This window comes from Lissotriton vulgaris, chromosome 7 (genome assembly GCF_964263255.1).
Source record: "Lissotriton vulgaris chromosome 7, aLisVul1.2, whole genome shotgun sequence".
NCBI classification, from domain to species: Eukaryota; Metazoa; Chordata; class Amphibia; order Caudata; family Salamandridae; genus Lissotriton; species Lissotriton vulgaris.
The window spans coordinates 700,922,378-700,937,117 of NC_141695.1; the positions used below are offsets into that span (position 1 = coordinate 700,922,378).

General features: G+C 47.7%; 1 protein-coding gene across 2 annotated transcripts in view; it reads left to right on the top strand.

The window, feature by feature from the left end:
- The window catches only part of HELZ (helicase with zinc finger), a 1,742,088-nt gene that overhangs the window by 700,437 nt on the left and 1,026,911 nt on the right, over positions 1-14,740 (top strand). For both annotated transcript variants that reach the window (XM_086930935.1, XM_086930936.1), the window contains exon 14: positions 8,166-8,296. In XM_086930935.1, the coding sequence (XP_086787061.1) occupies positions 8,166-8,296 (131 nt within the window). The remainder of the gene's footprint in view (positions 1-8,165; positions 8,297-14,740) is intronic.

The window sequence follows — 14,740 nt, forward strand, 5'->3', positions numbered from 1 at the left end:
TCATAATGACAGCATTTTCATGAGAACAGTTCCACACTTCATGCCAAAAGTGGTTTCACGATTCCACATAAACCAATCCATACCGATATCAAGTTTCTTCCAAATTCCAAAGACACGAGGAGAAAGGGCATTGCACATACTTGGCGTAAGAAGAGCAGTCATGTATTACATTGAAAGAACAAAAGATAAAGACAAAACAACTCTTTGTATCTTTTGCACGCAGTACCGGTACCCAAGAACACAATCACAAGATACATAGCATAAGCCACACAATTGTTCCACAAGCAAGCAGGAGATGTATTACAAAGATCTCCACGAGCTCACTCAGCAAGAAATAAAAGAACGACTATCGCCTTTCTAGCCACTACACCAATTCTAGACATTTTCATGGCAGCAACATATTTCTCTGTGCGCGCGTTCACAAAACACTACTGCATGGACATCCAAATGAATAAAGAAGCACAACTAGGACAAAGTCTTACAGCATCTATCCCCAAACCAACAGTCATCTTTTACACAACCTCCACAGAACTAGCAAACCGCTAAAAAGTCTATGCACTGCATGTGAATCCAGAAAAGATTCACGCTGCAAAACGTATCGTTTTTTACCTGTCGGTGTACTTTTGTTGTTTCAAGAATTTTCTGGATTCACTAGCGAACCCACCCTCCTCTACCAAGGAAGATGAGAGAGAGAGGTAGAAAAAAAAGAATCCGAAGATGGCGACCAAAGGTGGGAGGAAGCACTGCGATGTCACAAGGGGACACCAGATGGTGGTACGTCGACACCCACTAGAAAGAAGAAGAAAAAAAATCCGGACCCAACCACTAGGTAGCGGAATAATGCACAGCATGTGAATCCAGAAAATTCTTCAAGTTCAGAAACTATACGTTTATTCCATTTGAAATTAAATGCTACAGCCTTGGGCTATGTAAACAACTGCAAAGTGGTGGGGGTCTGCAACATTATTGAGTGGGATGGAGTCAGAGAGCCCAATTAGAACCTAAATGTCCTATTCGTCCTCGGACAGTCAGACTCTCCGGAGGCTTCCGGGGGGAGTTCCACATAGCCTCAACGCCCGGCAACGCAGGATCTGTCCTTGCCTCTTCCACCCTTGGAATTTGTGGCCCGGCAGACTCCCCGCCTCCTCAGGAGCCCCTTCAGGACCCTCATTCGTCAATGGGGCTTCCTTCTTTTGGCCATTGGTCACATCCTCAGTTCATTGGTCAACCTCCTTGAGGTGAGAGACTTAGTTTACAGCCCCCACCCAAGGATGAGTTGCTGTCACCTCCTCGGAGGCCTACCGAGGCCGGTGCGGTGTTAATTAGGGTTGTCTCCTTGGCCGCTCGTGTTCTGAGTTTGCAACCCCCTTCGGTCCGCCTGCCAGTTGACCCTCTTTTGGATGTCCTGAACCACGGTTCGGGGAATGTAGAGCCGCTTCTACCCTTCAAAGCTTCTTTTATACGCCCTTTTGGACACGTGGGCTCGGCCAGCTTCCGGTCATCTGGTGGCTCGTTCTAATTTGCATTGCCACCGTCCTGCTCCACATGATCCAGTTTGCCAATTTGTTCACCCAGACGTTCAGGGGCTTATCCTGCAAACTGCTTTCCCTTCCGTGCCTCAGCTGCTGTTTCCTCCCTCCCGGGAGTCCAGATAGCTGGAGTCGTGGGGACGTAACTTTTTCGCCTCCATTAGGGCAGCTCTTCGATCACTAAATACAGTGAGTGTTGTGGCTCGGGCTACTTCTGCTCTTTGGGACTCTGCCGAGTCTCTTTTATCGGCCACTCCTGAGGGCGCTCATGTTGACCTCCTTCATCTTCTCATTGATGGCCGTGATTTGGCGGAATTTACAATCCGCTCGGCTTTGGATACTGTGGATTCCTTAAGCCGTGCTATGGCTGGTTCAATTGCCCTACGGCGCCATGCTTGGTTGCGGGATGACGTCTTTCCGGAGAATATCCGGGAACGTCTTGTTGACCTATCCTTTTGCTTGATGCCCATGCCGATTCGGCTGTTTGGCGCCTCCTTGTGGGCTTTCGTCCTTCCCCATAGGTCTGTATTTCGCAGGTCTCCATTTGACATGTTCTGGGGTGCTTATCCTTTTATTCAGCATCCACCAGTTGCACTATACGTTTTTTTTAGGCTGGCGGTAAGCCTACTGTGGCGGTGTTCCACAGGTTGTTTGTGTTTAGTTCTCTGACTATGGTTTGTCCTAAGAGGTGGTCCCCCGTGGTTCTTGGGGATGTGCTATACTCCAAGTGGGGTACCTGTATGCTATTGTATAGCTCTGCTATGCGTCAGGTGGACATAAAGGCCCCTTTGGGCTCTCTACGTCCAATGACGCCTGTGAGAAGTTGGCTTGATATATAATGCTCACTAGTTCTAGTGATCACCCTGTATCAGTCCAAACAACCCTTATGGTGATTGGTTGTCAGTCAACCTTATAGACCAGCTATCCTAGTGGCGTGGACAAAAGCAGTCTTTAGGCTAAACTCTTTATGGCATGTGAAGCCAGCTGTTTTACCACATATAACCTTTGAATACCAAATGAAAAGGACACCACACAGGTTGTTATGAAAATAAACAGTTATTTATTAACTAACATACACCTCTGAACTTTTTATGAGGTCAGAGGGCTAAGCACATGACAAACTCTTAGGAAAAATACGTTTAAGTTGCACGATTTACAATGGTGCCCTAGGGGCACGACAAACCATATAATAAGTAAGTGGAATGTGAAAGTCAAATAAAGGAATGGAGCTGTCCAGAGGTTGTAGGATCGCTGGGACCACGCTATACTAACTTGAGGTAAGTAATAGGAGGCCCACGGAGCGCGTGTGCAGAGTGTGAACTCACACGCGAGATGCGTACAAACGTCTATGGACAGTATAGTTTAAAGAAAAGGTGAGTACAGATGTTCCTGACTAGATAGGACTAAAACGACAATGGAACTGGATACTAGGATAGTGAAGCTACCCCTGAGCATCAAAATGCTTGTGTTACCGCACCCACAGGCTGCGGGTGCATAGGTGGGAAGTCGTGTCGGGTTTCCGCGTCGAAGTCTATGGAGCCTTGAAGAAAGATGCTGCAGGCGACCAGAAGGAAGATGTCAGGTGCAATCCAAGGGTGGATTGGTGAAGAGAGGAACCTGAAAGCAGAGGGGGCAATGTTCAAAGTCACTAGCCAGTGACTGGAGTGGAACCAGTTGTTGTCGTCGTCGCGATCAGGGGAAGGTGGACGCTTGTCTCAGCAGCCACGTGGACCAGGCGGTGTCTTCGACGACCAGGATGGAGGCACGAGCTGTCCCACGCAGGCTCTCGCTGTCGGCGGTGTCGTCTCCGGATTCGGGTTCAACAGGCCTTGGCAAAGGCAGCCCACGCGGTGAGTGGAAACGGCGTCTGGAGTGGACCAGGAGGGTCAGGGGTGCTCCTCTTTTGGAAGGGAGCAAGGGCCAGTCTGGAGCAACCAGACCAGCAGCAAGGTTGTCGGTGTTCGTCGTCTAGGAGGCCACAAGCCAGCCGGCAAGTGACAAGACAACGCGTCGCAGCAGGCAAGCAGAAGGGCCCTACGCAGATCTCGTGGATGCTGAAGGGCTGATCTTCGGTGCAGGAGCTGCTCGGGGTTGGGGCTTCTCAGTCCCCAGAGCACTTGGATGAGGATACCTCAGGAGTCGTGCTGGTTTTAAGTGCTGCTTCTTTCAAGATGGCCGGTCCCACGTGTCTCGTCGCACCCACGGGTCTCAGCTGCACTGAAGTTGTAGGTAGAGGTCGGAGAGGTCTGGGAATCAGGGTCTCGTCGGGCTCTGAAGTCTGGATCCTTTGCAGGAAGACGACAAAGGGAAGTCGCGGTACGCTGATGGTGCCTGCGGATGCAGGGTGGACACTCCTTGCCCACAAGGGAGATTCCTTCTGTCTTCTGTGGAGCAGAACGTCGAGGTCCAGAATTTATTCTTGTGAAGTTGATCAGGATAATCTAATTTGGAATGGGACCAGCTCCTACCTTTATTCTCATAAAGGGGGCTGCACTACGACTAGGTCCCTCCTCTGGGTGGGACCAGGAAGGGGGGTGGTTACACCCCCTTTACTTTGTCCGGTCTTGCGCCAGCTCTGGGGCTGGAGTGCCCCAGGAACTGGTTTAGACCGGCATATGCACAGGGACACCTTGTGTGCCCCAGGGATGTCTCATTCCTTTCAGCCCTGGCCTACCTAATACACAAAATCCTGTCTGGGGTGGTGCTAGCACCTCCCAAGGCAGGAAACCATTTGTCCGAGCCTCCCTCGCTGGAAGGACTCCCAGCAGCAGGAGGTCAGACTTGTGTCTGTGGTGGCAGCATCCATTTTGTGATGCTGAGGCTCGAGTTAACTTTAACCGGGGTTCACAGTTACATACATGTTGTGTCTCTCTAGAAGGGTGGAAAGCTACCCCCTTCGCCAGAATTGGCGAGGGGTAGTATTCCAATTCGTATGATACCTTACTCGACATGTTTTGATAATGCTATACCCAAGTTAGCATTTGACCGCGAGGTTCATAATGCACTTAAGAGGATATGGTATAGCGTTATGGAACAGCTATTAGGACTTGGTTCCGCAAGCTGCAAACGGGCTCAGCTCATGCCAGAGCACCATCTCACATAATTCCAAGCACTATGCCTTCAGGATTGATAAGGCTTGCCATAGGAGTGACTGATAGGAATACATGTGTCCATTTTAGGGTTAGATATAGGGATACTATATCTAAAGCAAAGGGTGATTACACCACCTTGCCCCAGCTGTCGTGCAGCCAGTTGTGTCTGTTTAGATGGCCAGCCAGGGGTGGCATAATACATGCTTCAGCCCCTGGTAGGCCCTGGGTACACCTATGCCCTGGATACCTAAGGTATGCTGTACAGGGACTGATAAGGTGGCCCAGTACCAATTGGTAAATGCACCTAAGGTACATGCTTGTCAATTTAGAGAGAGAACAGCTAGGCTGTGGGTCTGATTAGCAGGCCCACAGCCAGGGAAAGTCGTAAACCAGTGAAGCAAAAAGCAAAAATTGGGGGTGACCATAGGGTTGCAGACCCTACTCTCCTACAACGCCATTGTCTTAACAATGCACAGTGTGATGCTCCTCTCTTGGTATTTATATAATATACAGCTCCTCTCTTGTGTGTGGGTAAATTTTCCCCTCACAGTCTGGGGACGTGGTCTGGAGATCTGAGGTGCTTCTTAACATTTATGCGTGTTCCTCTTCACAGCTCCTACTGGCACTTTTGGTGCCTCTGCTACCACTCCCTTCGGATGTGTCATTTTTCAGTGGATGTCACCCTACACTCTGTCTGCTGTGTCTGCGGGACAGCTCTTCTGATGCTGGTCATCCCAGGTGCTGCACCCTGCAGCTCTGTATTTCGTGAGCAAGTTATCATCTTGACCTTCAAGTTTCCTGGTTGGGCAGTCCCATGCTCATTTTAGCTACGCCACCTAGTTGTCTTCGTGGCTGTCGGCTCTGTGCATGTTTTAGTTGTGGCCCGCTTCAGCGTGCTTGAGTGATACTGTTCGCTCCTGTCCCCCCTTTGGTGAGTAGGTGTGCACTTGGCGTGTCCTTTGTTCCCGTCTGTATTTCTAAGGCGTTGCTCAGAGCCTGCCTCTTGCCCTTCGATTCCTGAATGTGACCCCTCCGGCCTCCCTTGCGTGGGCTAACCTCAGTGGCTCTGTTTGCCTCGCTTCATGTTACCCTCTAGCTTTACTTCGTGCACCATTGAGCTGGGAGTAATCCTTCTTCATCCTTCGTTCTGGGCACTCTCTTGTGTCCTGGGATGTGGTTAGTGCCGTTTATAAATCTCGTAATCACACGGGTATGGTGTCTTGCCATTCAAGCAGTTTCCTGATACTTTGTCTCCTGTTGTCCTTTGCTCTTCCGAACTTCTTGGGTTGCTGTCTGGCTGCTCCGCCGCAGCCTTCCCCATAGTCTGTCACTCTGTTGCCGGCTCAGGGTTTCAGGCACTTTATGTTGTTCTATCTCAGACCCTCCTCCCCCCTTGGGGTATGGCTGTGGTATCTATTCTAAGTTAAGGAATCTACGGCTAGATGTCTCGATCAGATGTACGAGTTAGTTACCTTCGGTAACGATGTATCTGGTAGAGACTTTCTCTAGCCGCAGATTCCTTAACGCCCACCCATCCTCCCTGTTCTGCGAGGACCTTGCCATGTGGGCTTCTCCATTTGGCCTCCTTTCAGTTGCCAATGATTTTCTTCCAGGGTGCTCGTATGGTTACACCCTCCTTTAAAAGTTGCCATATGCGGCTGCCTCCCTTCAGGTGGCTTCTTTCCTATTTAACGGTAACTTTGATTTACCTTCATCAGGAGATTCTTCTACTTTTCTCCTGGTGCCTTCCCTCCCTCCCTCCTTCTCTGTTGACTTAGTGCTATTGTCTCCTCTATTGACGCCTTCTTGGGGATCTGCTGGGCTGTGTTTCGGCCTCCCTCTTTCTATAGTGGAGGTGCTATCCTTTTCATACCTTCTCGCAGTAGACTGTTCTTCCTGTGCCCGTCCTTGTTGGGTGGTACAGTTCTACTTTGTAATAACAACCAACCTTTGTCTGAGATATTCTTCCCTTCTTACTCAGCCTGTGGGGAGGGTCCATGCTTCGCTTTGCGGGGTTCTTACTCAGAGCTTGCTCTGCTCTTACTTCTTCCCTTATATAGAGACAGTGGCTAATACTGTCTTTTATGATGGTGTTTTGCACGATCCTCCTTCTTTCTTTTATGGATTTTTCATTCTTCAAATGCTGTTCCCATACTTTCACAGTTTTGTTGGTGGCTCAACGTTGTGCTGCGGAAAGGTTTCTCTGAAGAAAACGGATGTCAGCACGCTGGGAGGGACCTATATGACCTCGCTGACGTCACGTCCGTGGACGACATCAGGGCAGGGTCATGAGGCACCGTCCCCGGCGCCCAGAGGTGCTGCTGCAAACATTTTTTCAGATCCAGTCTGACGCCTGGGGATATTTTAAGTTAAGGTATCTGCGGCTAGACAATGTCTCCACCAGATACATTGTTACCAAAGGTAAGTAACTCATACAAGTGAGCTATGGCAACTTAGGCGTGAGCTCAGGACTGACTATAAGTTCTTTAATCTAGTTTTGTACTATAATACCACAAGCATGCATGCCTGCCTACCTACATAGCCAGGTCCTGCATTCAGCAAGCTTTAGAGAAGGTGTGAATGTAGTGTGTCTGGCTTAAAGACCAAGTCTTGCGCCTGCTGTGAAGTGGATGTAGCTATAGGTTGAACCCTGCGGTTTCTGGGTAAACATGTGTTGAATGTAAGGCCTAGCCATGCCCACAGCTTGCATGGCACAGCTGATGCTGGTGCCCACAGGCAATTGGTGTGTGGGAGTTTTTTAGTCTGGCCAAAGGCCATTACTTATACTCTAAGCTTGCTGACTGAAGTCGCAGTCCATGGCCTGCACATAGAGTTGTGGGTGCTGAGCAACTTTCTTGATGTTGTTCATGTCATTGGTGTTATACTATATAATGTAGCCAGTAATAGCGTTGAAGTAATTTGTGGTTTGTTGCATGTGAGATCATGAGCAATGCATTTCCAAATTTATAGCTGTGCAGTGGTGTTGCGGTTTGTATTCTGAAAATGATGCTTCTACACTGGGGAAGAGAGGTGAAATCAATTGTTCCTAAACATATGTTGGTGTCTGAGGCAACAGGAAAAAAGGAATTTCCCTTTTGTGGCAAGTACGAAAGAATATTTTCCTACATTCTTGTTATTAATAAATATCAAATTATTTTTTTTACTTTTTACTATGATAATTTGTCTTATGTGAAATACACTACTACCAAATGATCTAGCAGCTCTGTATAAAACAGTTGAATACATGAATTGAAGTTATCAGGCTATAAACAGGCTAAAGATTAAGAATAATTCCTGTATTTTTTTGTATTCATAAAATACACCCCCGTCTAGATATATTCATCCCGGTCACAGCTAACTGCTGTAGATTGATTAGACCACAGTGACCACCTTGGCAAATCGGAGGCATATGGTAAAACAGGAATATGGCTCCAAAACGTGGCTTAGAGTATTCTTGGAAGATAATTTGAGAACATTGTCATAAACATGTAGCATGTAAATATTTGAGGGGACACAGCCTTATTTTTATACTTTTTAAATGCAGGTGGAACTTCAGTTTCAGCTTAACCGCTTACCTCTCTGTGAAATGCATTATGCCTTGGACAGAATAAAAGAGAACGGCATCCTCTTTCCAGATCTGACGTTGACACCTCCCATACCATGGAGCCCAAACAGGTACTTCAGAGAAATAAAGTAAACTGCATTTTAGGCAAACGATATCGTAGGTGAAATATATATATTTGTTAATCTGGTCTGGGCACATTCTGCGGTTTTGAGTATCTTTGTTATAACATCTGCATTGGGGTATGAAACATGTTCCAGTCTTCAAAAGGTTTAACAATCAAATAATTTTTTTGTACCTGTCATAATTATTCAGTTTATTAGTAAATACTGCATTTGGTTTGGATTTTCCCACATTTCAGAATTTCTTTTTTCAGCTCTTAATGTAATTGGGAAATATTCAAAGTAAGTAAAGAATTTCTGGGCTAACCTTAGAAGATGTACCTATTTCCAAGTCCAAGAATATCTGTAATTGCATTCATCAGTTCTCTGAAACTGCGAAAAAGTGTAATTACTCCTCTCTTAAAAAATTTAATATATCATGCCTCTTTCCAAGTTTCCCTTACACTGACAGGCTTCTCTTTTGGGTTGTTTTGAACAACAGTTGCCCTACTTGGAATATTAGAATCTGTTTTATCCAGTTGAGACAGTTTTCACCATAGTTATAGAAACAGTCCCTGGATCCCTTGTGCTGCCCTGGGCCACAAGACTGGACAATCCATACAGCACTATAAAGTGAATGTGTGATGGAGCCATGAATGCGTTTACCACACATTACAGTTCCATTCAGTATCTACCACACAAGTCTTAACCATGAATATGCCTTTAACACGCATGCCTTTACAACAAATTATGCTTTATTAAGGCATGTATGGTAAATGCATATCTGCGGTTAAAACTTGACAGGTAAGTCTTAACTCCCCCCGACCCCTGCCCCCACCCTGACTCCTAAAACACCCCCTCCCTCCTGAAAACCATCCCACTTCCCCCGAGCCCTAGAATTTCCCTGCCTCCAGTCCTAAAAACTACCATGACCCCTCCTAAAAATGGCACTCCCCCCTAAGCCCTAAAAAGTATTACGATCCCTGCCCTCCCGCCCTGAGCCCTAAACCTGCCCCCTAGCCCCCGTCCTGACACCTAAGACTACCCCCTCTCTCCTAAAAAACAACTCCAACTCCCCATGAAAACTGCCCAAACCCTCCACCTGTGAAAACTAACCCGACCCCCCACCAGCGCTTAAAACTACCCCAAGCCCCCCCTCCCCCCCCCCCCCTAACCCCCCCCCACCCCTCCAAAAAAAACCCGGCCCCAGCCAACTCACCACACCGTGTCTTCCCCTGATCCTTCCTGCTGCATGGCTACTTCCTGCTCTTGCCAGCCAGCAGCTAGACCTTGTACTGCTTTAACCATGCATCCTGAGCATTATAGAGCCCGGATACAACTTTTGTTTCCTTGTATTTCATGTTTGGGAGGTGCCTGGCTCCCGATAGAGTGGGCGCCATTGCTGTATGGTATCACCAACCTGGTTTAATTTATTTTATGCGTTCTTTTTCATTTTTAATCTGTTATCAATTTTCAGTTACCAGTAGCAATATCCCACAGGGGAGCCTGTAGGTGCCGCAGGGGTTGCTTTGCTGCAGTTAAAAAGCCCCATTTACTTTCGCTGGGCGCGACCCCTCCTTTAGAGGGTACTTATTCATGGACACTTCGCGTCAGCGCCACTGGTGTGCTGAAGGCATGTCAAAGGCAAGCCTGTCTGCACTCATCCACACTCAGACTGCGCTCTGTGTCAGCCTCCTGCCGTTTTTATCCCCAGCCCAGTAGTAGGAGGACTTACTCTAGGAACCCATTGCTCTAGTGGAATACTGCAAGTAAGTATTGCTGAGGACCTCTGCCTAGATGCTTCTCCTGTCTTGACACACTGTCCCAACTGTAAACGTTGCCTCTGGAACTTAGTCAAAAAAGCTTTCTGCTAGCTCAGCTCCTGAAATGATGGCATGGCTCTCAACAGAGTCAGTCCGCTGTAGTCAAATAATGCCCGCTCTTTAAGTAAGCATGCGCCTGAGTTCGCTGACTTCTTGAACGTACAAGTTATCGACCTAGCATTTGTAACGGAGACCTGGCCAGATTATTCATCAGGCTCAGATCTAGCTATAGATGTCTCAAAAGTGTAGGCCATCTGTAGGCAAGACCGGGTAGGTAAAAGGGGTGGCAATACTGCTGAAATATATTGGAGCTGTTAGAAAGGGCTTTTCTGAAGTCAAAACAATACAGCAATCTTAGAATCTCTGTCCTTTAGGATTTTAATCAACAATCCATATTAATTTAATGGCTCACTAATCCACCGGGTCCCAGGGCAGAAATTCTAGACTCCATGAATCAGTTATTGGATGTTATCTCACAGTCGCATAATTTTACTCTTTGGAGACTTCAATTTACACCTAGAGGACCCTAGAGATAGAGATGCTGCCTACCTTATAGATGTTATGGAAAGCCAAGTTCTCTCACAACGGATCATTGGTAACACCCACTCAGGAGGTCATTTGCTGGATAGGGTATTTTATATTAATGACTTCTTCCAGTGTCTAGCCCCTCTCCCACTGCGAACCTAACGTAGCGGCAGCCACCTTTGAGCAATGGCTCCACCACTCAGTAGATCTTTTAGCACCTGAAAAAACATATTCCAATTGCAGATCTAAACCCTCTGAACCTTGGTTCTTAGAACAACTCCGACAAAAACAAGAGTGCCGCCGTCTAGAAAGCCGATGATGACTTCACTATGACACTAGTGACAGGGAAGTATACAAACAGTCGAGAGGCGTTAGGGGGCGCACAGCTGAATGGCTGGGTAAAACCACAGCTCCGCCGGACGGCTGCAATCGCGGCGCCCTACGGCCAATCTAATGCCCACAAACGACATACACAAACGAAGCACTGGGTGTATGAAGGCAGCGTGCACGCAATGTGCTGAGGATTGAGGTCCGGTGACCGGCGCTTTCAGGGAGAAAATCGACTATAATAGGTCCGGGAGTCGGGAGCAGACAAGATGGCGGCCATCATTCTCCCCTTCTCGACCGTATAGATAACAGCGTTTTGGACACCACGACTGACTTATTGTAATTTATAAATGGCAATAGCTTAAACGTTTGTAATTTAATTTTGTGAAGATTATGTTCAGTGTATTTTATTGTGACGAAAATCCAAGAACATTGAATTTGCACCTGGTGGTGGATGTGGTGGTGGTGGTGGATGTGGTGGTGGTGGATGTGGTGGTGGTGGTGGATGTGGTGGTGGTGGATGCGGTGGAAGTGGTGGTGGATGTGGTGGTGGTGGTGGATGTGGTGGTGGTGGTGGATGTGGTGGTGGATGTGGTGGTGGTGGGGGATATACTTATTTTACTTAGTAGGGTTGATGTCTAAGCTCGCTGCATTTGGAAGATGTAACATAGTATCTATTATTAATCTTTGAAAACGTATTTGATTTTTCACGTTTTCTTTTAATGCAAGTTCCGAATCCACCAGAAAAAACTGTCCTCCTCTGGCTGTTGGGGGAGGGGCGGGAAGCAGGTAGAGAAGGGTTTCTGATTGTAAAGGGTGAATTTGTTCACATGGAAGGCGAGGGAGGGGCCGTGGAAGAGGAGTGAGCGGGGCGCTGCAGCCAAGACTTGCTATGTGGATAAGTGTTCCTGTAGCGCAAATTTTTGTAGACTCAAGAGGTAAACACACTTAGATTTAAACTTATTTTACTTAGTAGGGTTGATGTCTAAGCTCGCTGCATTTGGAAGATGTAACATAGTATCTATTATTAATCTTTGAAAACTTATTTGATTTTTCACGTTTTCTTTTAATGCAAGTTCCGAATCCACCAGAAAAGGCTGTCCTCCTCTGGCTGTTGGGGGAGGGGCGGGAAGCAGGTAGAGAAGCGTTTCTGATTGTAAAGGGTGAATTTGTTCCCATGGAAGGCGAGGGAGGGGCCGTGGAAGAGGAGTGAGTGGGGCGCTGCAGCCAAGACTTGCTATGTGGATAAGTGTTCCTGTAGCGCAAATTTGTGTAGACTCAAGAGGTAAACACACTTAGATTTAAACTTATTTTACTTAGTAGGGTTGATGTCTAAGCTCGCTGCATTTGGAAGATGTAACATAGTATCTATTATTAATCTTTGAAAACGTATTTGATTTTTCACGTTTTCTTTTAATGCAAGTTCCGAATCCACCAGAAAAGGCTGTCCTCCTCTGGCTGTTGGGGGAGGGGCGGGAAGCAGGTAGAGAAGGGTTTCTGATTGTAAAGGGTGAATTTGTTCCCATGGAAGGCGAGGGAGGGGCCGTGGAAGAGGAGTGAGGGGGGCGCTGCAGCCAAGACTTGCTATGTGGATAAGTGTTCATAATGCTCGGAGAAAATATAGGCTCATACAAGCAGCTTTCAGGCTCGACCTCGGTGGCGGCTGAGATAAACAGAACTTTCAATGCGAACACCACAGGGTTAGGCTTCCCCCGCTACGTAACAGCATACGAGCTCTGAAAACAAGAACGCACATGTTTTGGTTTGAAAGGATTTAGATAAAAAGCGAGGGAAGCGGCTTCTAGCAGAGTGGCATGCCCTTTCTTTTTTCACCCATGTCACTTCCCTTGGCATCTCAGAAGACACGGGGGCAGCTGGCACTCCCAGAAAGCCAAGCAAGGCGCTCTGTTCATGTGCAAGGTTTCGAGTTTGTGCTCGGTTGTTAGTGCATCTCACTCGTGTGCAAAGTAAGGAGCGAGAGGGGTGGGTGACAGGTCAAGCTGCGAATCAGGAGGGGGTTGGGCGACAGCATTCAACACCAGAAAGCACAGAAATAATATTATCTAACAATATTACACATGCTGACTTCTTCAGTGCGGTGCAGGGGTCAGATGAAGCGCAGCGCTTCCTGGGTGAAAAGGAAGGCTCGCTTTGGCAGAGCACTAATGAAAAGAATCAAAACTGCCATTTAAGTATGTAAATTATGAGACCAGATAGTTTTCAATTAAGACAGCGCCCGCCTTGCAGGCGTCCGTGCAGCGGGGGAGGGAAGTGGAGAACGGAGCGTATTCGAAATTTAAAGCGCAATGTTCAGAGATTGTTTTCAATTAAGACAGCGCCCGCCTTGCAGGCGTCCGTGCAGCGGGGGAGGGAAGTGGATAACGGAGCGTATTCGAAATTTAAAGCGCAATGTTCAGAGATTGTTTTCAATTAAGACAGCGCCCGCCTTGCAGGCGTCTGTGCAGCGGGGGAGGGAAGTGGAGAACGGAGCGTATTCGAAATTTAAAGCGCAATGTTCAGATAAAAAAGCACGTTGGGACTAAATAAACAAGACGGAGGGAAGAGAGAGAAGGGGAGGGGGGAGGAGAAATGCGACACGGCGGGCAGGGGAGGGGGCGGAGCAGAGAGAGGGAACAGACGGAGGGAAGAGAGAGAAGGGGAGGGGGGAGGAGAAATGCGACACGGCGGGCAGGGGAGGGGCGGAGCGGGGAGAGGGAACAGACGGAGGGAAGGCAGATAAGGGGAGGGGGGAGGAGAAATGCGACACGGCGGGCAGGGGAGGGGGCGGAGCGGGGGCCTGGAGTGCGGCTGAGGGAACTGATGTGCACGCGCTTTTAAGCTCAATGCGCATGCGCATTGAGCTTAAAAGTCACGGGCACTGCAAGGAATCGCCACGATTCCCTGCAAGTCAGTTAAAGAGTGGTTAAGCCCCCATAGTCTCGCAAGCTCGATGCGCATGCGCATCGACAGGCGAGACCTAAAAATACCAGAACCAAACTTCAACATATAATGGCGGACGTGAAGCTAACGAACATATGGAGACACAAATTTCCCACGGAACCAGGGGCCACGCACATTTCTGCATGCCACAATAGTTGGTCCCGTTTGGACTATTGGCTAGGTACTGATGATATCATACATTGGTCTAGTGACATTAACGTCCTTCCTAGAACACTGTCGGACCATAATCCGGTTTTACTGAAACTATCCATCCCAGATCACATCCCACCTCCCTATCAATGGAGATTTAACTCACGTGCTCTAACTGACATACTATACGCCGACACTATCCATGCAGCAATCAAAGACTATTTCCTGCTGAACGAACCGGCGGTCGATGACCCATGCCTACTGTGGGAAGCCTTTAAGGCAACGGTTCGAGGGGTGTGCATGAGCACCACTATTGGCATACTTCGAGACATCAGACAACAGATTAAAAGATGCAACACACAAATGAGGGATTTGGAAAGGGAATACAAAACCACTCAAGATGTTACAATTCTGGGACAACTACGCACATTACACATGGAACATCAGAATCTAGTAGACGACGAAATAAAGTATATGGATAAAAAACACTCTGCTAGAAATTTTGGGGAGGGAGGCAGACCGGGTGGGCTGTTGGCGGCAAAAATTTGTGAGGGCAAGAAACACACTACGGTCCTTGGCATTAAAACTGAGAACGATATTATGCTGACACAAACGACGGATATATTGCAAAGTTTTGTCACTTCCTATAGTACGCTATACACATCACAGCCAATAGCCTCAACAGATGATA